The sequence below is a fragment of the Cervus elaphus genome, chromosome 9, assembly GCF_910594005.1.
Source record: "Cervus elaphus chromosome 9, mCerEla1.1, whole genome shotgun sequence".
In the NCBI taxonomy this organism is placed as follows: domain Eukaryota; kingdom Metazoa; phylum Chordata; class Mammalia; order Artiodactyla; family Cervidae; genus Cervus; species Cervus elaphus.
This window is the reverse complement of record NC_057823.1, coordinates 14,174,292-14,192,303: the sequence shown is the minus strand read 5'-3', so window position 1 is coordinate 14,192,303 and position 18,012 is coordinate 14,174,292. Positions and strand designations below refer to the sequence as shown.

The 18,012-nt window shown below is 57.4% G+C and overlaps 4 protein-coding genes across 6 annotated transcripts; 1 reads left to right on the top strand and 3 right to left on the bottom strand.

Moving 5' to 3' along the window:
• Window positions 1-231: 231 nt before the first annotated feature.
• Window positions 232-5,038, bottom strand: LOC122699385 (translation initiation factor IF-2-like). The gene is made up of 2 exons (XM_043911254.1): window positions 4,855-5,038; window positions 232-2,661 (listed from the first exon to the last, which is right to left on the bottom strand). Exons 1-2 carry the CDS (start codon window positions 5,036-5,038, stop codon window positions 2,243-2,245), a joined length of 603 nt encoding a protein of 200 aa, XP_043767189.1. The 3' UTR covers window positions 232-2,242.
• MISP3 (MISP family member 3) lies at window positions 2,923-5,249 on the top strand. Its single transcript, XM_043911253.1, has 3 exons — window positions 2,923-4,035; window positions 4,568-4,641; window positions 4,882-5,249. Exons 1-3 carry the CDS (start codon window positions 3,474-3,476, stop codon window positions 4,891-4,893), a joined length of 648 nt encoding a protein of 215 aa, XP_043767188.1. The 5' UTR covers window positions 2,923-3,473; the 3' UTR covers window positions 4,894-5,249.
• A 4,216-nt stretch (window positions 5,250-9,465) lies between these two features.
• On the bottom strand, window positions 9,466-12,981 carry C9H19orf67 (chromosome 9 C19orf67 homolog). The gene is made up of 6 exons (XM_043911236.1): window positions 12,110-12,981; window positions 11,300-11,444; window positions 11,079-11,179; window positions 10,807-10,992; window positions 10,302-10,436; window positions 9,466-9,848 (listed from the first exon to the last, which is right to left on the bottom strand). The coding sequence occupies exons 1-6, from the start codon at window positions 12,445-12,447 to the stop codon at window positions 9,674-9,676; spliced, it is 1,080 nt and encodes a 359-aa protein (XP_043767171.1). The 5' UTR covers window positions 12,448-12,981; the 3' UTR covers window positions 9,466-9,673.
• Window positions 12,982-13,648: 667 nt separating this feature from the next.
• SAMD1 (sterile alpha motif domain containing 1) lies at window positions 13,649-17,783 on the bottom strand. Of its 3 annotated transcripts, none has more exons than XM_043911235.1 (6): window positions 17,383-17,783; window positions 15,625-16,724; window positions 14,912-15,206; window positions 14,725-14,821; window positions 14,504-14,615; window positions 13,649-14,401 (listed from the first exon to the last, which is right to left on the bottom strand). In XM_043911235.1, the coding sequence occupies exons 2-6, from the start codon at window positions 16,567-16,569 to the stop codon at window positions 14,243-14,245; spliced, it is 1,608 nt and encodes a 535-aa protein (XP_043767170.1). In that variant the 5' UTR covers window positions 16,570-16,724; window positions 17,383-17,783; the 3' UTR covers window positions 13,649-14,242. The 3 variants fall into 3 exon arrangements, with proteins under 3 accessions (XP_043767170.1, XP_043767169.1, XP_043767168.1); XM_043911234.1 differs by lacking the exon at window positions 17,383-17,783 and adding an exon at window positions 17,102-17,220; XM_043911233.1 differs by lacking the exon at window positions 17,383-17,783 and having other exon boundaries at window positions 15,625-16,929.
• Between the last annotated feature and the right edge of the window lie 229 nt (window positions 17,784-18,012).

The window sequence follows — 18,012 nt, the reverse complement described above, 5'->3', positions numbered from 1 at the left end:
ATTGTGAAAGTGTTAGTCACTCAGTTGTGTCTAACTCTTTGTGATTCCATGGATTGTAGCACACCAGGCTCCTCCGTCCATGGCACTCTCCAGGCAAGAATACTAGATTAGGTAGCCATTCCCTTCTCCTGGGGATCTTCCCAACTCAGGGATCAAACCTGGTTCTCCTGCATTGTAGGCAGAGTCTTTACTATCTGAGCCACAAGGGAAGCCCAACTGTAGTATTGGGTGAATTACAAAAAAAAAAAAAAAAAATAGGCAGGGATAGAGTTATGAAAAAGAGCTGTGTTTGAGCTAGGCTGGGTGATCAGAGACCACTTCTCTGAAGCAGTGACATCTGAATCAAGATCTGAATAGCAGAAACCAGCCACGTACTGAGTCATTCCAAGCAGAGAGAAAGGCCAGTACAAAGGCCCTGGGGGTGGGAATGTAATCGCAGAGTTTGAGGAAAGCATAAAGGTTCAGATGGAGGAGGGATCAAGGGAGACGGTGTCAGGAGCTGAGATCTGAGAAGTGGGAAGGGTGTTGAGCCAGGGTAGGAAATTTGGACTTTTCTCCTAAGTTTGTTGGAGAGACATCAGAGGGCAATGAATGGCTGGGAAAAGTGGACGAATTCAGAATATATATTGGAGGCAGAGCAAACAGCAATCCAATATATGAATGGACTGGGGTGGGTAGGGAAAAAAGAGAAATTGAGGCTGAGTTCTACATTTTGGGACATGAAAAACAGCATGAGTGAGTTGCTATATGTAGTAAAGAGAAGTAGAGTTGGGGGGAGACCAAGAATTCAGTTTTGAAAGTGTTCAGTTTGACCTATCTATTAGACTGGGGACTTGGATATGAGTTAAAACTCAGAGGAGAAATTAGAGTTAGAGATATAAATTTGGGAGACATCTGCATAGAGATGGTGTTTAAAGTGTGAAATTGGAGTTTGTCAAGGTCTGAGTGTTGGCAGGAAAGAGATTGTATACTTAAACTGAGTAATTGATCAGAACTCAATAGAAGGAAATAAAGAAGGCATAGTGCACTGGCTGGATTAGCAACAGCTGGGAGCTCTTACCACCCCATAGCCCTGGAGGGAGAGAGCTGTTTGGAGCTGCTGCCGGCAGTGGAGGGACACAGCCAACGAAGCTTGGAGGAAGAACACATGATCTCTCATTCGCCTCTCTCCCATCAGTCAAACCCAATGGAAGCCAGAGGGGAAAGAATCCACTGATGCAGGTGAACCAGAAATCTGAAAAGGGGCACCTGGGAGGTCAGAGGAAAACCATAAATGGGTAGCGTTCTCCAAGACTAAGGAGCTAGTGGAAAGGAACTCAGGGAAAAGCCAGTGACCAGGTCTGGTAAATGGAGGTCACGGAGATCCTTGGACAGAGAAGGGTCTGTGGTGTGGTGGAACCGAGAGCACGGTATGCATGGCTAGAAGAGAGATGCACATACTCATGTGAAGTCGTTTTTGACTCTGTGACTCTTTGGATGGTATCCCGCCAGGCTCCTCTGTCCATGGGGATTTTTCAGGCAAGCATACTGGAGTGTGTTGCTATTTGCTCCTCCAGGAGATCTTCCTGACCCAGGGGTTGAACCCGTGTCTCCTGCACTGCAGGCGGATTCTTTACCACTGAGCCATCAGGGAAGAAGAGGAATAGGAGATGATAAAGTGGAGAGTCCACTGTAGAGACAACTCATTCCAGAAGTAGAGTCTTCATCGTCAGCGCCTCCCAAAGGGGTAAGTACTACCATCCCCATTTTACAGATAAAGAAACTGAGTCTTGGAGAAGGCTGACAACTTGGCTCAGGTTCTCAGTGGGATGAAACCCAGGTGGGCCCAATCCCAATTGGGCCAATAGAGTCAGAGGTAGGAGGGTAGCAGCTTGAGATTGGGATCCAGGAGAGTGGAGTGAGAGGGTGGATAGATAGGGAGTTACCAGCATAGGCAGGGAGTTGCGGGATTATTGGCGATCCTGAGACTGTGTAGCCGCCCCCCCCCCCCTTTCTTTAGGGAACTATCTTTTTTCACTGGTCATCCCAAAATGGAGGGGGAGGGGTGGAGGCAGGTTTTGGCGAAAGCCCAGTGGAAGAGAGTGGAAAATGTCCCTGGGAGTAGTTCGCCTGTTCCTGGCATCAATCCTGGCCAAGAACACCACAATCTGACCCCAGCTGCAGGGAGCTACTTCCCCCACAAGCCTGGATACTTCTCTGGGTCTCCCAGTCGCCTGGGCCCAAGGTGACAGCCTTTCCAATCTCAGCCGCTCTTCTGGGCCCTAGGCACGCTGTGTGTGCATGCCTGCCTCGGCCCTCGGTCTGGGAGTGCGCTGGGCAGTGGCCGGCTCGCGGACTTTTCCGGGTGGGGTGAGGGGAAGCGCCGTATGGGCCTGGCGCGGGCGCTGGCGCTCGGCTCGGGGAGGGAGACTGGGGCGGTCGGAGAGGCGGTTCCTGGCGCCCCCTCCAGCCCGAACTGTGCGCTGCAGTGGTGGAACTTGAAAGGACAGCCCTGAGGCCGTTGGTGTCGCTGCCAGCCTGCTGACACAGGATTGGCGGGCCAGGCCAGGCCCCGGAAAGATGGTTTCGGAGGACACCCCACCAGAAGACAGTGGTTCAGAGGTTCAGCCAGGCGTGCAGCTGGGTGGGACCAAGACCCCTGGTAATGCCGGAGACGTGAGCCTGAAAAGGTGCCAAGGTGGCGCCCATTGAGTGAACACTGCATCTAGACTGGCGCCCCCAGGTAGCAGTCTAGGTCTAGGGACGCTCTCTTCTAAAACATCCAATGCCCCGAGCTGACAGGCGGGTCAGTGGACCAAACCCAGTGCCCAGATGAAGCGCCCCCCCCTCGGGGGCGGGGCCAGGGCGGGGCTCCGAGTCCGGCCGGCAGGTGCAGGGGGCGGTGCCCGGCCCTGCCCCCGAGGGCAGTTCTTGGAGGACAGGGGCGGGTCAGAGAAGTGGCTCGTGCGGGCGACGCCTTGGAACCAGCGGACGGCAATTGCAACCACAGGTGCTGCGCAGGGCAGGGTGTCCCAGCTCTGGGCATCAAAACTCCAGCGCTGGGAGCTAAGGCTTCCGAGCTGCTCCCAACCCTGGACACCTAAGCCCCTGGGCCTCAGAACGGAGCCCTGGGGTCTTCCGAAGCGCGTGGGCCTGAACCTCCCGGCTTAGATATTGAAATTCCCAAGCCTGCCGCAGAGCTGAATACCGACGTCCCCGTGCCCTCCCCAGACCAGGGCGCGGAGACTCCTGAGCAAGAGAGGGAAGTCCTCGGGCCATCAGCGAAGCAGGACGCAGAGCGTCCTGGGCCGACCGCAGCTGGGGGCTTTGAGAGTCCTGGGCAAGGAAGCGACGACCCTGAACCGTCTGAAGCGCCAGGCGCGGGGCTCCTGGAGCAGTGTCTCTCTCAAGGTCCGGAAACCTCCTCTGAGTCGAACTCGGAAGCCCTCCAGTTGCGTTCGGAGACCCCACAACATCCCCGAGAGGAGCCACTCATGGAGACGCCCATCGAGCGCGAAATCCGCCGCAGCTGCGAACGCGAGGAAAGCTTGCGCCGGAGCCGGGGCCTGAGCCCAGGTCGCGCGGGCAGTGAACTCGTCGAACTGCGCGTGCGGCCGGTGCTCAGCTTGCCGGGCCCCAGCCCCGCGCTCCCGCGCGCTTTGGAGCGCGCTCGGGCGGGCGCGCAGATGCAGCGAGACATCGAGCGGGAGGCCTATCGGCAGGCGGCGCTGGCGCGCCCCGAGGTCCCGAAGCAGAGCGCCCGGCCGCCGCCGCAGCCGCTGGGCGAGCTCAAGCGCTTCTTCGAGGCTGGGTGCTACTCCTCACCCGCGGTGGAGGGCAGCGCAGACACGCAGCGGCTGCCCGAGCCCGGAGGCCGGCCGCATTCAGTCGTACAGGGCCGGTGTCCGGTGCTGGCTCGCGCCCCGCCGCCTATCGCACCGTCGCTGCTGGAGCAGGAGGTGCGCGAGGTGAATGAGCGCGAGCGGGATTTGCAGCGCCAGCGGCTGAGCCTCTACGGCACCGCCGAGTTCAAGGAGCCCGCGCCCAGCCTAACGGGTAAGCCACCGGCGCCCCAACGCTGGGGATTCCCTGGGCTCCAGCCGCTTTCACCGACTCCCCAACTCCAACGGGCCTCTAATCCTCAGGGTCCCCCTTCCTGGCTCCCAAACTCCCCGGCCACCCCTCTCGACTCGACTCTCTCTGCCCACCCTTTCTGGACTGACCGTCCCTATGCTCCACCCCCACCCCCGTCGAACTCCCAGACCCACCCCACCTAGGCTTGTGGTGGGGGAAGGGAGGAGGATCCCAGATGTCTTTGTCGGGTTCCCAGGGACCCTCCCTGGGTTCTGGCACACCTGGATCTCCCCCTCTGAATTTTCTGGTTCCTACCTCCTCACTGTGGGTTTGTTCGCCTTCCCCCTCCCTGGGGTTCCTCCCTCCTCCCTCGGGACGGAGGCTTCCGTGGGGAGGAGGGGGGTGAACGCCTGTGTGTGTTTAAGGGGCGCGGCCGCTCTCCTTCGTCTTGGCCGCCTCCTGCCGGTAAGGCGTAGGGTGGGGCAATCCCAGCTGAGCGCCCCTTCCTCCGCAGTGAGCAGGGGCGACGGAAAGCTGGCGGTGATCTGGCCTCCTCGCAGAAAGGCTTCGGAGAACGGTCTGGAACAGGTGGGAACTCCTTTCCCCTCCTGCCCCTACCCCAACCCTCTGCATGGGAGAAAACTGGGCTAGCGAAAGGGCTCCCTGGGAAGTCACTGCGCTAGGACCCAAAGTCCGGGGCGTGGCCCGCGGGTGAGGAGGAGGCGGTGGTCGTGGGGCCCATACTGCCCCATCCGGCGCCTGGGTGTCCCCACTCGCGGTGCGCGCGCCGCTAAGACTTGCCTTTGGTCTGGCCCCTCCCCCTGGCAGGAGGAGCCTTGAGGTTCCGGTCTTCTGGGGTCCCAGGAGGAAAGTAACATGCCCCGCAGACCCTCGGGCCCGGGCGCTCAGGAGTGCCCTCCGTATCCGCGGAAGGCCTGGAGAAGGGCCACAGGTCTGCGCCGGGGAAGACGCAATCGATCAGCATCCTTGAACCTGACTTTGTGAAACTGACCAGAATCTTCTATAAGACTGTTAGTCCGCATTGGGAAGCACCGCCATCACCACCGCCAGTAAAACTGCCCAGCCCTTCGCCGCCTAACTGCAAACGGCACTTAGCCTCTCCTTCTGGCCTTGTCTGTTAGAAGACAGGGGTCCTCGGCTGCCCCTACTCCCCAATAAAGCCCTTTCTTTCTGGACAGTGCAGGCTGTTTTCTTCTGGGTTTTCTTCTCCTGGGGTGGGGCAGGAGCGCGGCGAGACGAGGAAGGCCTGACACACACGGGAGGCGCCAGCCGGAATGCATAATGTCCCCTTGTCGCCCGGTTCCGTGGCCGCTGGTCTCCCCCGGCCCTGCCGGGGTCCTAGTGCCCCCTAGCGATGCGGGCGCGAACTGCGGCTTTGGGACAAACGAACTCATGCCCTCCCTTTCCAGATTTCGTCAACTTTTGTTGGTGCCAAACGACGTGCCCCGCGCATGGTGCTGGCTAGACAGAAGTGATAAGAGGTTGTTCCCACCCTGGGGATATAAACAATAGCTACAAAAAAAAAAAATGTGGTGTTGGTAGTTCAAGCTCCTTAGCAGGGCATGTAAGGCCATTTATAATCTGCCTAGCAAGTGTAAACCTCAGATGCTTACAGACCCCAGTGTGTGTGTGTTAGCTGCTCAGTCGTTTCTGACTCTTTGAGAGCCCATGGACTGTAGCTCACCAGGCTCCTCAGTCCATAGAATTCTCCAGGCAAGAATACTGAGTGGGTTGCCTCCCAACCCAGGGATGGAACCCGGGTCTCCAAAATTGCACACAGATTCTTTACCATCTTAGCCACCAGGGAAGCCCTTACAGACCCCAGACATATATTAAAAGAGCGAGAGGGTGTGCTGTAAAACAAAGACCTGGTTTCAACAGGGAGGAGGTAGGGGTTACTTCGTATTACCAGTGTTTTCAGTGAGTGAGCTCAGTGGTGTTAAGTCTGTTTTCCAAAAGCAACTGGAGGGGATTCCCTGGCAGTCCAGTGGTTAGGATGTCATGATTTCACTGCCGAAGGAAGACCCTTGTTCAATCCCAGGTTTGGGAACTAAAATCCCACAACCCCTGTGGTGCAGCCAAAAAAATCTAAAACAAAAAACCCGAAAATAACTGGAAATCATCTTTAAAAGAGAAATCTACTGAACTTTAAAGAATTGTGACTATTTAGAAAACTTTAATTGGTGGGAGGTAAGAGCAGACAGCAAACAATACCTGTTTGCAATAGGGCTTGTGGCTCAGCTGGCAAGCCCTCCTTAACTTCCCTTGGTCCCAAGACTAGGGGTCCAAGGCCTCTGATGGGGTTCAAGATAAGCTGTAAAGCTGCATCAGTGCAGTATATTCTGCAGTTTTAATGTATCAAATTCCTGGAGATACGCTGAGACCCAGAAAAGACTGTTTTAGAATCATTGTTTAAACTCCTGGATTTATGCCTGGGTCTAGCTCACACAGCACTGCACCCCAACAGTAGCTCAGCCCAAGGACCCATCCCTGACCCCATCATCAGCACACTGACCACATGCTTGACTGTGACTCTGGGAGGAATGGAGAGAAAGGCAGGAAAGAGCCAGCATTTGTTGTTCAGTCGCTCAGTCATCTCTGACTCTTTGCAACCCCATGAACTGCAACACACCAGGCTTCCCTGTCCTTCACCATCTCCTTGAGCTTGCTCAAACTCACGTCCATTGAGTTGGTGATGCATCCAATCATCTCATCCTCTGTTGTCCCCTTCTCCTGCCTTCAATCTTTCCCAGCATCAGGGTCTTTTCTAATGAGTCAGCTGTTTGCATCAGGGGGCCTAAGTATTGGAGCATCAGTCTTTCCAATGAATATTCAGGATTGATTCCCTTTAGGATTGACTGGTTTGATCTCCTTGCAGTTCGAGGAACTCTCAAGTGTTAAACACCAGAGTTCAGAGCCAGCACTGCCAAGGTGGAAAATGGAAACACCAAGAGCCTGTTTTCAATCCCCTGCAGAGGAGCTAAGAGCTAAGTATGTCAAGTTGACAGAAGTTAAGTATAGACCTGGGTTCATGAACTTTCTTGCATATTAAAGTTACCTGAGGCATGCTTATGTCAAATAAATCAGATTCTGATAGAAGCTTTGGAATCAATAAAGCTCCTCAGGTGTTTCTAACATGGAGCCAAGTTTGAGAGCCACGAAATCGATGTAGGCTCGATATAGGTCGATACAGGCTTAAAGTGTGGTGTCTGGATGAGCAACATCAGCATCACTTGGGATCTTGTAAGAAAAAAGTTCCATCCCAGACTTAGTGATCAAACCCTCCAGTGATTCTAAAGCTAGAGAATCATGGGTGTAGACAGTTCCTGAGCAACTACTGGTTGCTTACTCTCTAAGTTGTGCCTGACTCTTTTACGACCCTATGGACTATACATTCCACCAGGCTCATCTGTCCATGGGGTTTTCCCAGGCAAGAATTCTGGAGTGGGTTGCCATTTCCTTCTCCAGGAGATCTTCCCCACTCAGGGATGGAAAACCCTCCCACCATCTCCCCCATTGCATTGGCAGGCAGGTTCTTTATCATTGAGCCACCAGGGCTTCCCTCCTGACCAACAGGACCCAGGAAATCAAACCTGTTTCCTTCTTCTCCCGGGACTGCCACCACCCACCAGAAATCTAGTTTTAAGTGGCTTGTGGATTTGTCTTAAGGGAAGATAAATTAAAGCTGCATGTGGCTAGTCCAAATTGAGATGTGCTATAAGTGCAAAATACACAGATTTCAAAAACCTAGTACAAAAAAGGGGGGATACCTCAATAATTTCTTTTTTAAAAAATAATTTCTTATATATTGCAAAAATATTTTAGATATCTGGGGTTAAATAAAAATATCACTAAAAGTCTGGCCTCTTTATTCTTTTAGTATAGCTCTTAAAAATTTGCAATTACATAGGTGACTCGCATTTGTGGCTCAAATTTCTATTGGACTGGACTAGTCTAAACAGTTTTCCAGTAGTCATGTATGGATGTGAAAGTTGGACTATAAAGAACGCTGAGCGCCAAAGAATTGATGCTTTTGAACTGTGGTGTTGGAGAAGACTCTTGAGAGTCCCTTGGACTGCAAGGAGATCCAACCAGTCCATCCTAAAGGAGATCAGTCCTGGGTGTTCATTGGAAGGACTGATGTTGAAGCTGAAACTCCAATACCTTGGCCACCTGATGCAAAGAACTGACTCATTTGAAAAGGTCCTGAGGCTGGGAAAGACTGAGGGCAGGAGGAGAAGGGGACGACAGAGGATGAGATGGTTGGATGGCACCACCGACTCAATGGACATGAGTTTGGGTAGGCTACGTGAGTTGGTGATGGACAGGGAGGCCTGGTGTGCTGCAGTCCATGGGGTTGCCAAGAGTCGGACACGACTGAGTGACTGAACTGAACTGAACTGAACTAAGTCTGAACAGTAGTGGTGGTGAACTCAGAGGGGCCTTGACTCAGTATTAGGGAACTTCAGAACCCATTTGGACTCATTCAAACTCCTGGGTTGTGGACTAAAAAATCCTTGGTGCAGTCAGAAATTGTCACCAGAAGCCTCTACTCCTACTCCAAAAAGACAAGGGTTTTGGTTAATCATGTTTCACTTCACGTTTCTATTTTTATAATTTGTAAACTGGGATAATCATAACACATGATAATACTATGTGTCAGGGACTATTAGGTAAGCAGGGCTCCAAGTCTCTCCTCCAACTCTGAAAATGCAAGGGAGACTCAAAAGGTGTCCGTTAGTTTAAGGGGAGAGGGGTGGGTAACTCGCAGCTGACTGACAGCCGGATGAGAAGGACACTCCTCCCCTGGCAAGTGACCAGTTGCTATCAGGTGCAGGCTCCACCACCTGGTCTCTGAAGCTCTAGGTAGGCAGGTTCACCTCTCAACCCGGTCTCCTTTTCAGTCCAAGGAGGGCCTCACCGCTCTCCCCCCCAGCCCGCGCCCCGGACACCTCAGGAGGGTACAGCGACCTGCCCAAGCCATGACCCAAAAGCTGGAAGAGAAAGATCTAACCTCGGCGCTTAGGAAACTGATCGCTGGCCCTTTCCTGGGGCACGTCGGGAAATATAGTCTTTTTCGGTACAGGGAAATAATTTCCGGGTCAAAACATGAGAGTGGGCGTAGCCCTGCGTTCCTTCTCACAGTGGGCGTTGAATTTCCTCGCTACCCGAAACTTGCGGTTATCTGGGTTCCGGTTGTTGACAGGGGCCGCTACTTCCCTTTTTGCTTGGTACCGGCCCCTACGCATGCTCTGAGCTCCCGTCAGCCAGTCAGCGGACCACGGTTTTGTTTCCATAAGACTACATTACCCAGAAGGCCACAGCGAGTAGGCGGGGCCTCCTCTCCCCAAGGGGAGGGGAGCGGCGCTCCGAGCGGACGCTGAGCCTGTGACCTCTTTCTTTCTTTTATTTAACACAAAACTGGTGTGTTCACAAGCAGGGCTCCGCGGCCGGGCCGGATCCAGTGCGGACGGGCCAGCTCGGCCTGGCCCCTTGGAAGGCAGGCCGAGCCGCACTAGGAGAACGAGTGAGCCCCTCCCCTACCCGCTCTCCTGGAGTTTGGAACTGTCAAGCTCCAGCTCCCACCCTCTCTCCAGGTTCAAGACTCCTGAGCGGCCCACGCCGCGGGCCCGGCGGCGCTCGGGGGCCGAGCCGTGCCTGCCTGGCCCGTGAGGATCTGCACCAGCAGGTCGGTGGCCAGCATGTGCGACGGCTCCTCGAAGCCGATGGTTAGCAGCTGCTGATAGTCCCCAGGCGGCTGCGGGCACAAAATCCTGGGCGCCAGGGACAGACAGGCCAGGACGTGAGCGTCCCCTGCTACTCGGGAGCCCCTCCCCTTGAGCGAGAAACTGTGGCTGAAAGAGGCTTTGTTTCAGCTGGGGGTGGGAAAAACCCTGGGGGAAAGTGGTTTCCTTGTTGATGCGAAACCTAGAGTGTAAGGCTCTGGGAGGCTGAGCAATTTTATCCCTGACCTGGCTGATTACTCAACGAGCTGTGTGTCCTTTGGCAGGTAACTTAACCTCTCTGAACACCTGTTTCCTTTGTAAAATGGGGCTAGTAGTATAGACCTCAGTGGATTGTTACATGAGTCTGCATAAAGGCTTTTCAGGGCACAATAAAATTCATTATTATCAATGGTAACAATGTTGAGGGAGGCAGATGGTCTCTGGTTGGCTTCTGTCCCTCCCTCCAGACCCCACCCACCTTACCATTGCCCTGGCTCCTACCATGAATAAAGGTCATCCTCGGCTGGTCCTAGGGGCACCCATCGGCCGATGGACCACAGCTTCTGAATCTGGGGGCAGGAATTGGCCGGACTCTTGCCTGTGTCTTCCCATGTATCTCGATAGCATAAGAAGTAGCTGGGAAGGGAAGGGGCAGCAATTAAAAGTGAGCAGTGAGCAGTCTCTTAGTTCTTCTGTTTGAGGGCTTTAATTTTGGAGGTAAAGTGGAAACTCATCAAAAGTTACCTTCAGGTTCTCAGGTAGGCATGTGACAATACTGAGGTCTTTTCTCCCTGTCAGCCTACTTTTTAAAGATAACGACTTCTATTTTGATGGGTGCATCTATGTATGTATGTATGTATGTATATATGTATATTTAAGGTGAGGATGACCTTGCAAAGGTTCTTGAATTCCTGCTTGGTTTTCCACTTTGGTGGTGGTTCAGTGGCCCAAACTGGCATTCTCCCATAGCGAGGGGGAGGACTTGGATTCTGATAAGGGGACTCACTAATCCACGTGGGAATCTTGCTCCTGGCTGCTGGCCTCTGGGGTGGTTTCCAGGTTCCAGCGCATCTTCTTATAGAGGTATCGGGGGAAGCGGCTGGCGGTGTAGGCAGCAGGGGCACAGTATCTGAAGATGGACACCTCATGGGAGGGACTGATGGAGAACCTCCCGCAGAAGAAACAGGAGATGCTGGAAGGAGATTCAAGAGTAGGGAATGAGGCTATGCCCTGGGCTCCTCCACCCCTGACCCCAAGCCAAGTCTCTTAGGCTTTTACCTTAGGGGGTCAGTCTCCTCCAAGTTCACGAACCCAAAAGAGGCATACATTAGGACCAGCTGTTCCAGGCGAAGAGTGAGTTGTTGGGAGATCTCCAGCAGCTGTATGGAAGAGGGGGCATAACGAGATTAGTTGGCCTTCCAGGAGCATCCTCCCCATCCCCCAGGCCTGAGGGATGCAGAAAGGGGCATCAGGGTCTAGGAAACCTGCTCCACACACACCCCCTTTCGGATCAGCTCCTGCAGGGCTCCATAGACGGGGGGCACACTCCGAGCAGCTGCCTCCAGGTACAGGAAGTAGGGCTCACACATCTGCAAGAAGGTGGGCATGGCCTTTGCCAACTGTTCCTTCTGCACTCGGTCCCTGCTGAAGGGAGAAGCAGGCCTTTGCCTGAGTGCTTGGCTCCCCCACCAATTTCTCCCATTCTACGCACCCCTCCCACCTGTATCCCTGGCCTGGACTCCCACTACGAACAAACTCCCAGAGGACCTTTCAGGACCACCATCATCAAAGACATGTGAAACACTTGTTAAAATGCAGACACCTGAGTCCCACGTCTGACTTTGACCTACTACTATTCCCTGGGTGAAGCTCAGAAATCTAGGATTTAAACAACCTCCCAGGGGATTCCAATGGACATTAATCTGTGAGCATCACAGTCCCCCTTCCCTTGGTCTGGGAATATTATCCTCTGAGGTCTCAAACTGGTGGCCAGCAGGCCAAATCTGGCCCAGATAGGTTTTGTTTAGCCTGCCCAAGGTTCGAAACTTAAGCCAACAGTTAAAAAGTGGGAGAAAAGTTCTAGCAGTTTGGCAACCCCAAAATCCCACATAGTAGTCCGCCCTCCCTAACCCCAAGTTTCTACACAGTTCTCATAACTCTGAAATTGGGTTGCTAATCAGCCAGCGTCATTTACTTCGTCTAGCTCCCAATGCTTTTGAGTTTGCAAACCTAGTGTATTTCGCCTATTTTGTTAAACCCTCCTCTGCCCCTTTATCCATGGTAGAATCTAGGGCCCCGTCGAGCATCACCTGTAGAGCAAGTAGCTCTGGAAATCATCTGCCTTCTTAAGCAGGTAGCAGAGCTGTTCGGTGACGGGGCTGAACAAGGTGTCCAACGGCAGGCGAGGAGGGGTGGGCCGGGGGCCTGGGGCCGGACGCTCTGGGGACGGCGTAGAGGTGGGGGTCTGGGGCAGCTGTCCTTGAACATCCTTCTCGGGCTCCGCCTCGGGTGGGTTCCCAGGTCCGCCAGGGGGAGGCGACCACGAGGGGTCTTCGCAGGGCTGTGCCCCAGATTCCAAGTCGTCCAGGGGCGGCGTTTCCCCAGAGCCCGCGGGGAGCGGCCCCACGAACCACTGTTCGGTTGCCATCGTGCGGCAAGAGGCGGGGACCACCGGAGCTCTTTAAGCCTCCGCTGCTCACATTGGCCGCGGGTTCGACCCCGCCCAGGGTATCTCGGACCTGCCTGGCCTGGTTCACCCCAGCCTCTACCTCCCTGCCGGCGCCGCGTGGAGGGAGTTCGCCTCATTTGAATTTCAACACGCCGGAGGGGCGCGCCGCTCCTGCCCGCGCTGCGCGGCAGCGGCGCCCCGCGCACACGCGCGCTCCCGGAACCTGACCGTGGGGTGCGCCTCCTGGGCTGCTGCTGGCGCGGCGGTGTTCTGGGGGCGCGGCCTGGGGCCAGCGCATCTAACTCTCGGAGGTGGTTTCCTAGGGAGGAGGGATCTTCTCGGCGCGTCAAACCCCTGGGGTTGCATGTATAGAAATCAAGGAAGGCCCCGCCTCGCTCGCTGACTCTGACCCCCAGGCCCTGGAATCTGTATTTAAAAAGAAAAACAAAAACCTAATGGAATTGAGAAACTGACTAGAACTTACTAGGCTCTTGTGATGTAGTAGTTGTCACTAACAATAAAAATCTTCACTTGGAAAAGATTTCCCCATCTCATGATCTCATCTGATGGCCCAGTCCCTCCTGTCCCTTTTATGAAAAAGACCTTGAGGATTGGGGACCCTACCATGGGCCCAGAAGAGACTTCTGCCCTCCCCACCCCCCCAAGTTGTAGACTGGATTCTTTGTTAACATGCAAACGTTGTCAGATACAGAGGTCTGAAGCCAAATACATTAATTATACTTAAAGACGCTGGGTAAAGAATGACAGGTGTCTGACCCCACCCTGTGTGACACCGAGCCAGCATCTTTGCAGTGATGAGCCAGTTGCCAGGTCTATAAAGTGTTTTTTTTTTTTTTTTAATGAGCTCTGCCTCATGGGGCTCTGGTGAGAACCCAGAGAATGCTCATAAAACCTAGAGTTAACTGCTAGTCACTTAACAAATATTTGAGCACCTACTATGTGCCCAGGGACTATTCTGGGAAAGGAGAGATGGCAGAAGAAACAAATAATCCTTTTCTCCTGGAACAGTTACTGTCAAAATTACAGCCAGCTCTGAGGCAGCACCACTCACTACCTAGTCTTCCACCGCACACAGCTTTGTCCGAAACCCAAGGCTCCCAGGGGGCTGATGTGGCTCTTCTCCTCCCCAGACTACTTTTATGAAATGGACTCCATGCCATTTTTTTCTTCTCTCTTTTTTTAAAATTTTATTTAAAAAACCTTCGGTGCAATATTAAAAAGCAATACGGCCAGCTGGAGCAACAACGAACAGAAAGAAAAGGGGAGGATGGGTAGGGAAGATCTACGGACCCCCTTCCCAGCTGCTCCCAGGGGCTGGAGGCCAGGGCCAGACTGGGGAGGGGCCTGGGTGGTGGGGGAGAGAGGAAAGGCCACCCACCAAAATGAACAGGCAGAATAAAACATTGATATAGGAAATATCTGGCTGAACTGAAGAGGATCTAGGGGAGATGGGAAGCCCCCATTTTCTCTCCCCAAAATGTCCTAGATAGGGGGCAGGGGGCGGGGGGAAAGGGTTGGCCTCCTGGGGTGAAAGGAATAGGTCCTGTCCCACCCCACACTCCTTTGTCAGGGAGTACAGGATGTGCTGGGGGGCCAGAGCCGTGTATGTTGGGGGAAAGGTGAGTAGGAATGCCCCCTCACTAGAATCTGTTACAAGGGCTGAGGGTGTCCCCGGTCCAGCTCCCAGACTCTTGGGGGTCTTGGGTGAGATGGAGACTGGAGTGGGTTGGGGCAGGGGTGTGAGGCTGGGCATTCAGCCTAGAAAGCCGTCGGGGTCGTCCTCCTCAAAGTGGCCTTGCTGCAGCACCTTGATGTGGTGCTCGTAGATTTTCAGGGCTGGGCCGAGGCGGATGGACAGGCCAGTCAGCACGTCTGTGCGTTGCATGAGCAGCAAAGACTTGCCATCGATTTCCTGGGTGGGACAGAGGAGAAAGAGAGAGAGAGAGAGCAGGGTCAGAATACACCCCCACTGAGACCCTGAAACCCTGGGGCTAAGCTAAGGGGCTGAACCCACCTGCTCTTGGAAAGCTGTCGCCTGCTCCGGGAAGCCAGCCTCAGTGAAGTATTCAACCACATCTGTCACCGTCCACTCCACAGGATCAGCCGGCTTCTCCTTGCGCCCTGAACTGTGTTGGAACAGAGGGAACCAGTGAGCAGTGACACTCCTGTGGTTCGGTCACGCACACCTGGGCAGCGGCCCCCACCCCACCCCGTGTCTCAAACACTGCAACTTACGGACAGCCAAAGGGGGTCCCATCGGCCCCAGGGAGGGCTGGTTTTCCTGGGGGCAAAGGCACGGGGGATGGGGAGTCTGGCCCAGTGGCAGCAGAGGCTAGGAAATAAAAAGCAGATGCCTGTGGTTTTGTCTTGGGGCTCGGTTCCCCCCCACCAGCCACCCTCCCCCACCCGGAGGAGCCCTTACCTGATCCCCCTTCCTTATTCATGGCGGCCATCGAGAACACTTGACGGGTGCCACTGCCTGGCGCTGGCCCGCGTCCTTCATCCTGGCCCTGGTGGGGCCCACAGGGCGTCCACTCCTTGACCCTCTCCTTGGCACTCTGAGGGCCCCGCTCGCCATTAAGCTGGTGGTGTTGGGCACCTGCAGGACGGTCTCCCTCGGGCACCTCGGAGCCCTCAGACACTTCATCTTCATCATCTTCATCTTCGTCATCTTCATCCTCCTCTTCCTTCTCAAGCACTCGCTCTTCTCCACCTCTCTGGAGCAAGAGAGGGAGGCCCGTAAGGGCAGTAGCTGTTCTAGCCCTGGGCCCGACCCGGGGATCCAGGACCAGGCGGACTGCCTCACCACCACCTTTAATACCAACACGGACTAACTTTTACACATCCACTCCGTGCCAGACTCTGTGTTAATAAAGCTCTCAGTAGCCAAATCTCACTAAACTCGCTCAACAACCCCAAGAGGTCGCTACTGTTATTAAGTCGCGTTTTACAGCGGAGGAAACTGAGGCTGGCGAAGATCAAGTCACTTGCCAAGGTCACCACCCGCCAAGCCCGCAGGGAAGAAGCGCAAAGCCCCGGCCGCCTGCGGCCCGCTTCCTCCTGGGACTCTCGCCCCGCCACCAACTTCGCCAGCACCTGCCCACCGCACGGCGCCCCCCTCCGCGGCGCGCTCACCTTGCTCCGCGACGCGCGGGCGCTGGCGGCCGGGGGCGCCCGCCCGGGCCTGTCCCCGCGGGGCAGCGCGAGCGCTCCGAGACGAGTGCGCTCCAGGCGGCCCCGAGCCGCCGCCTCCTCCTCTAGCAAACCCTGCACGCGGCCGCGGGTTAGGCGGCCGCCGGCGCCGCCGCTACCCCCGAGGTAGCGCACGACTTCCCGCAGGCTCACGGGCCGAGCCGGGCCGCCGGCCCGCGCCGCGCCCCCCTCCGGCGGCTGCTGTGGCTGCGGCGGCGGCGGCGGCGGCTGCTGCTGTGGCTGTGGCGCCGGCGGCAGCGGCGGCTCCCGGGCGGCGACGGCGGGCGGGGGGGCGCGGCGCGGGCCGGCCGGGGGCGCCACTGCCGGAGGAGCGGCGGGCGCGGGCGGCGGCGCGGCCAGGGGCGCGGCCCGCTGCGCGCGGGGGCCCGGTTGCGCGGGGCCGGGCGAGGGGGGCGCTGTGGCGGCAGCAGCGGCGGCCGCGCGGGGCGCCCGGGCCGGGGCGGCGGCGGCGGCGACGGGCGCGGGCGGTGGCGGCGGGGCGGGCGTGGGCGGCGGCGCGGCGGCGGCAGCGGGGCCCCCGCGGGGGGCGCGCGGCGGGGCCGGCGGGGTGGCTCCGCGCCGGGGCGGCTGGACGCGCGCCGCGTTGCGGTACGAGATGCTCCCCTTGTAGCTGACCCGGAGCACGGCGCGTTGCTGGATCAGTTTCTCTAGCTCGGCGCGCGTGCGCTCCGGCTCCGGGCCGTGCCGCCGCCGCACCATCCGGCAGATGCGCTCCAGGTCCGGCCGCGCCTTGCGCGAGCGCAGCGAGTCGATGGTGTCCAGGATCCACTCTTGGTAGTGCGGGGAAGCGGCGGACGACGAGGCAGCGGCCGCCGTGGTGGCGGCCGCCGCCGTCTCCGGCGGGGGTAGGGCCGGGGGCCCCGCCATGCCTCCCGCCCGGCCCGGCTGCACCGTGCGCGCTGCCTCCCTCCCAGCGCGGCGCCCCCCTCCCCGGCACCCCTCCCTCCGCCGCTGCCCGCCTCCTCCGCCTCCCCCCCCGGGGGGCGCAGCGCCTCGGCGGAGCGGCGGCGGCGCTGCTGTTTCTTTGCAAAAAAAAAAAAAAAAAAAAAGAACGAGAGAGAGAGGGAGCGAGAGAGAGAGAGAAAAAAAAAAACAGTGAGAGAGAAAGAAAAGAGAGAAAAAAATATGCACACACTCACTCACTCGCACGCACGCACACACAGACCCGCTTCTGCTGGGCGCGCGCGGGGCCGGGGATGCGAGGAGGGAGGAGGGGAGCGCGGCGCGGCCGGCCCCTCCCCGCCGCCGCCGCCGCCGCCGCACGCGCGCCCTGCGCCCGGGACACTCCGGCCCCCCTTCCTTCCCTCCCTCCCTCCTCCCCGCCGCCCGCCTTCCTCCCTCCCACCCCCACGCGCCCGCTTTTAAGGTGGAGCCCGGGCCCCCCGCCCGCCCCCTTTACCCTGCGCTCTCGCTCACTCCGGCTCGCCCCGGCCCCCCCTTACAACTCCCGCGCGCTTTTTAAGGAGGCGCCGCGGAGTTGGCGCCGGGGCGGGGGCGGGGGAAAGCGGCGGGCGGGGGAGGGGGAGGGGAGCGCCGGGGGGAGGGGAGAGGGGGCGGGCGGGGCGGGCGGGCGGTGCTCGGCCGCCCTCCAGCCATTGGGCGCGGGACCCAGACGTCCCCGGCGCCCAGCCCCCCTCTCCACGCCTCCCCGGCGCGCTCCGCTCTCGGGACCGCACTTACCGGGAACTCGCCGCCCGCGGGCCGGGCCACTGCGCTCACCCGGCGCCGCGGGGACCTTCGGACCACCGCCGCCTCCGTGCCCCTTGGGCGTGCTTGGCCCTGCGCGGGGAGGGGGGCGCGCACGGTCTCCACCACCCCATACCCCCCCTGCCAGGGCCGCCCCCGCCGCCGCTCGGCTTCCAGGCGCGCCGGCCCCAGCGTCTCCTTAGAGCTCCCGCCCTTTCGGCCTCTCGTTGGACGCAGAGGGGGTGCCCCTCAGAATGTGGGGACCCCTAATCTGGGGTCAGAGGGCAGTTTGGCGCCCCCTTCTCCGGCAGGGCGGAGGGGAGTGGCGGAATTCCAGCTAAACCCGGCTTTACAAGGACTCCAGGCCAGGTGCTGATCAGCTTGGACGCTGGGGTCCGAAATTCTCTTTCCAACCCCCTGGGGGTGCGTGGGTGGGTGACCGAAGTCAGGCACACTAGCGACACTTTTTTTTAAACAAAACTTTATTGATAATAGTTTTCAAATATGTTTACAACAGCACACTGTTCAAGAGGAAGTTGCGTCCTTCGCAGCACACAGGTTGAATCACCCCCGCGCCCACCCGGGCCCCACCCCAGGCCTGAGAGCTCCTCCTGGGATGGGGAG

Bases quoted from the DNA above. Each gene is read 5' to 3' on its own strand.
- MISP3 (XM_043911253.1), top strand. From the start codon at position 3,474: ATGGAGACGCCCATCGAGCGCGAAATCCGCCGCAGCTGCGAACGCGAG. The intron at 4,036-4,567 runs GTAAGCCACCGG...CTTCCTCCGCAG, and splicing joins GCCCGCGCCCAGCCTAACGG to TGAGCAGGGGCGACGGAAAG.
- LOC122699385 (XM_043911254.1), bottom strand. From the start codon at position 5,038: ATGCTGATCGATTGCGTCTTCCCCGGCGCAGACCTGTGGCCCTTCTCC. The intron at 2,662-4,854 runs GCAAGTCTTAGC...GCACCTTTTCAG, and splicing joins GGGGAGGGGCCAGACCAAAG to GCTCACGTCTCCGGCATTAC.
- C9H19orf67 (XM_043911236.1), bottom strand. From the start codon at position 12,447: ATGGCAACCGAACAGTGGTTCGTGGGGCCGCTCCCCGCGGGCTCTGGG. The intron at 11,445-12,109 runs GTGATGCTCGAC...TTCTCCCTTCAG, and splicing joins CAGAGCTACTTGCTCTACAG to CAGGGACCGAGTGCAGAAGG. The intron at 10,437-10,806 runs GTGAGTCCCCTT...TTCCCTTCCCAG, and splicing joins CAAGATTCCCACGTGGATTA to CTACTTCTTATGCTATCGAG.
- SAMD1 (XM_043911235.1), bottom strand. From the start codon at position 16,569: ATGGCGGGGCCCCCGGCCCTACCCCCGCCGGAGACGGCGGCGGCCGCC. The intron at 15,207-15,624 runs GTGAGCGCGCCG...CTCTTGCTCCAG, and splicing joins CCCGCGCGTCGCGGAGCAAG to AGAGGTGGAGAAGAGCGAGT. The intron at 14,402-14,503 runs GTGGGTTCAGCC...TGTCCCACCCAG, and splicing joins CGACAGCTTTCCAAGAGCAG to GAAATCGATGGCAAGTCTTT.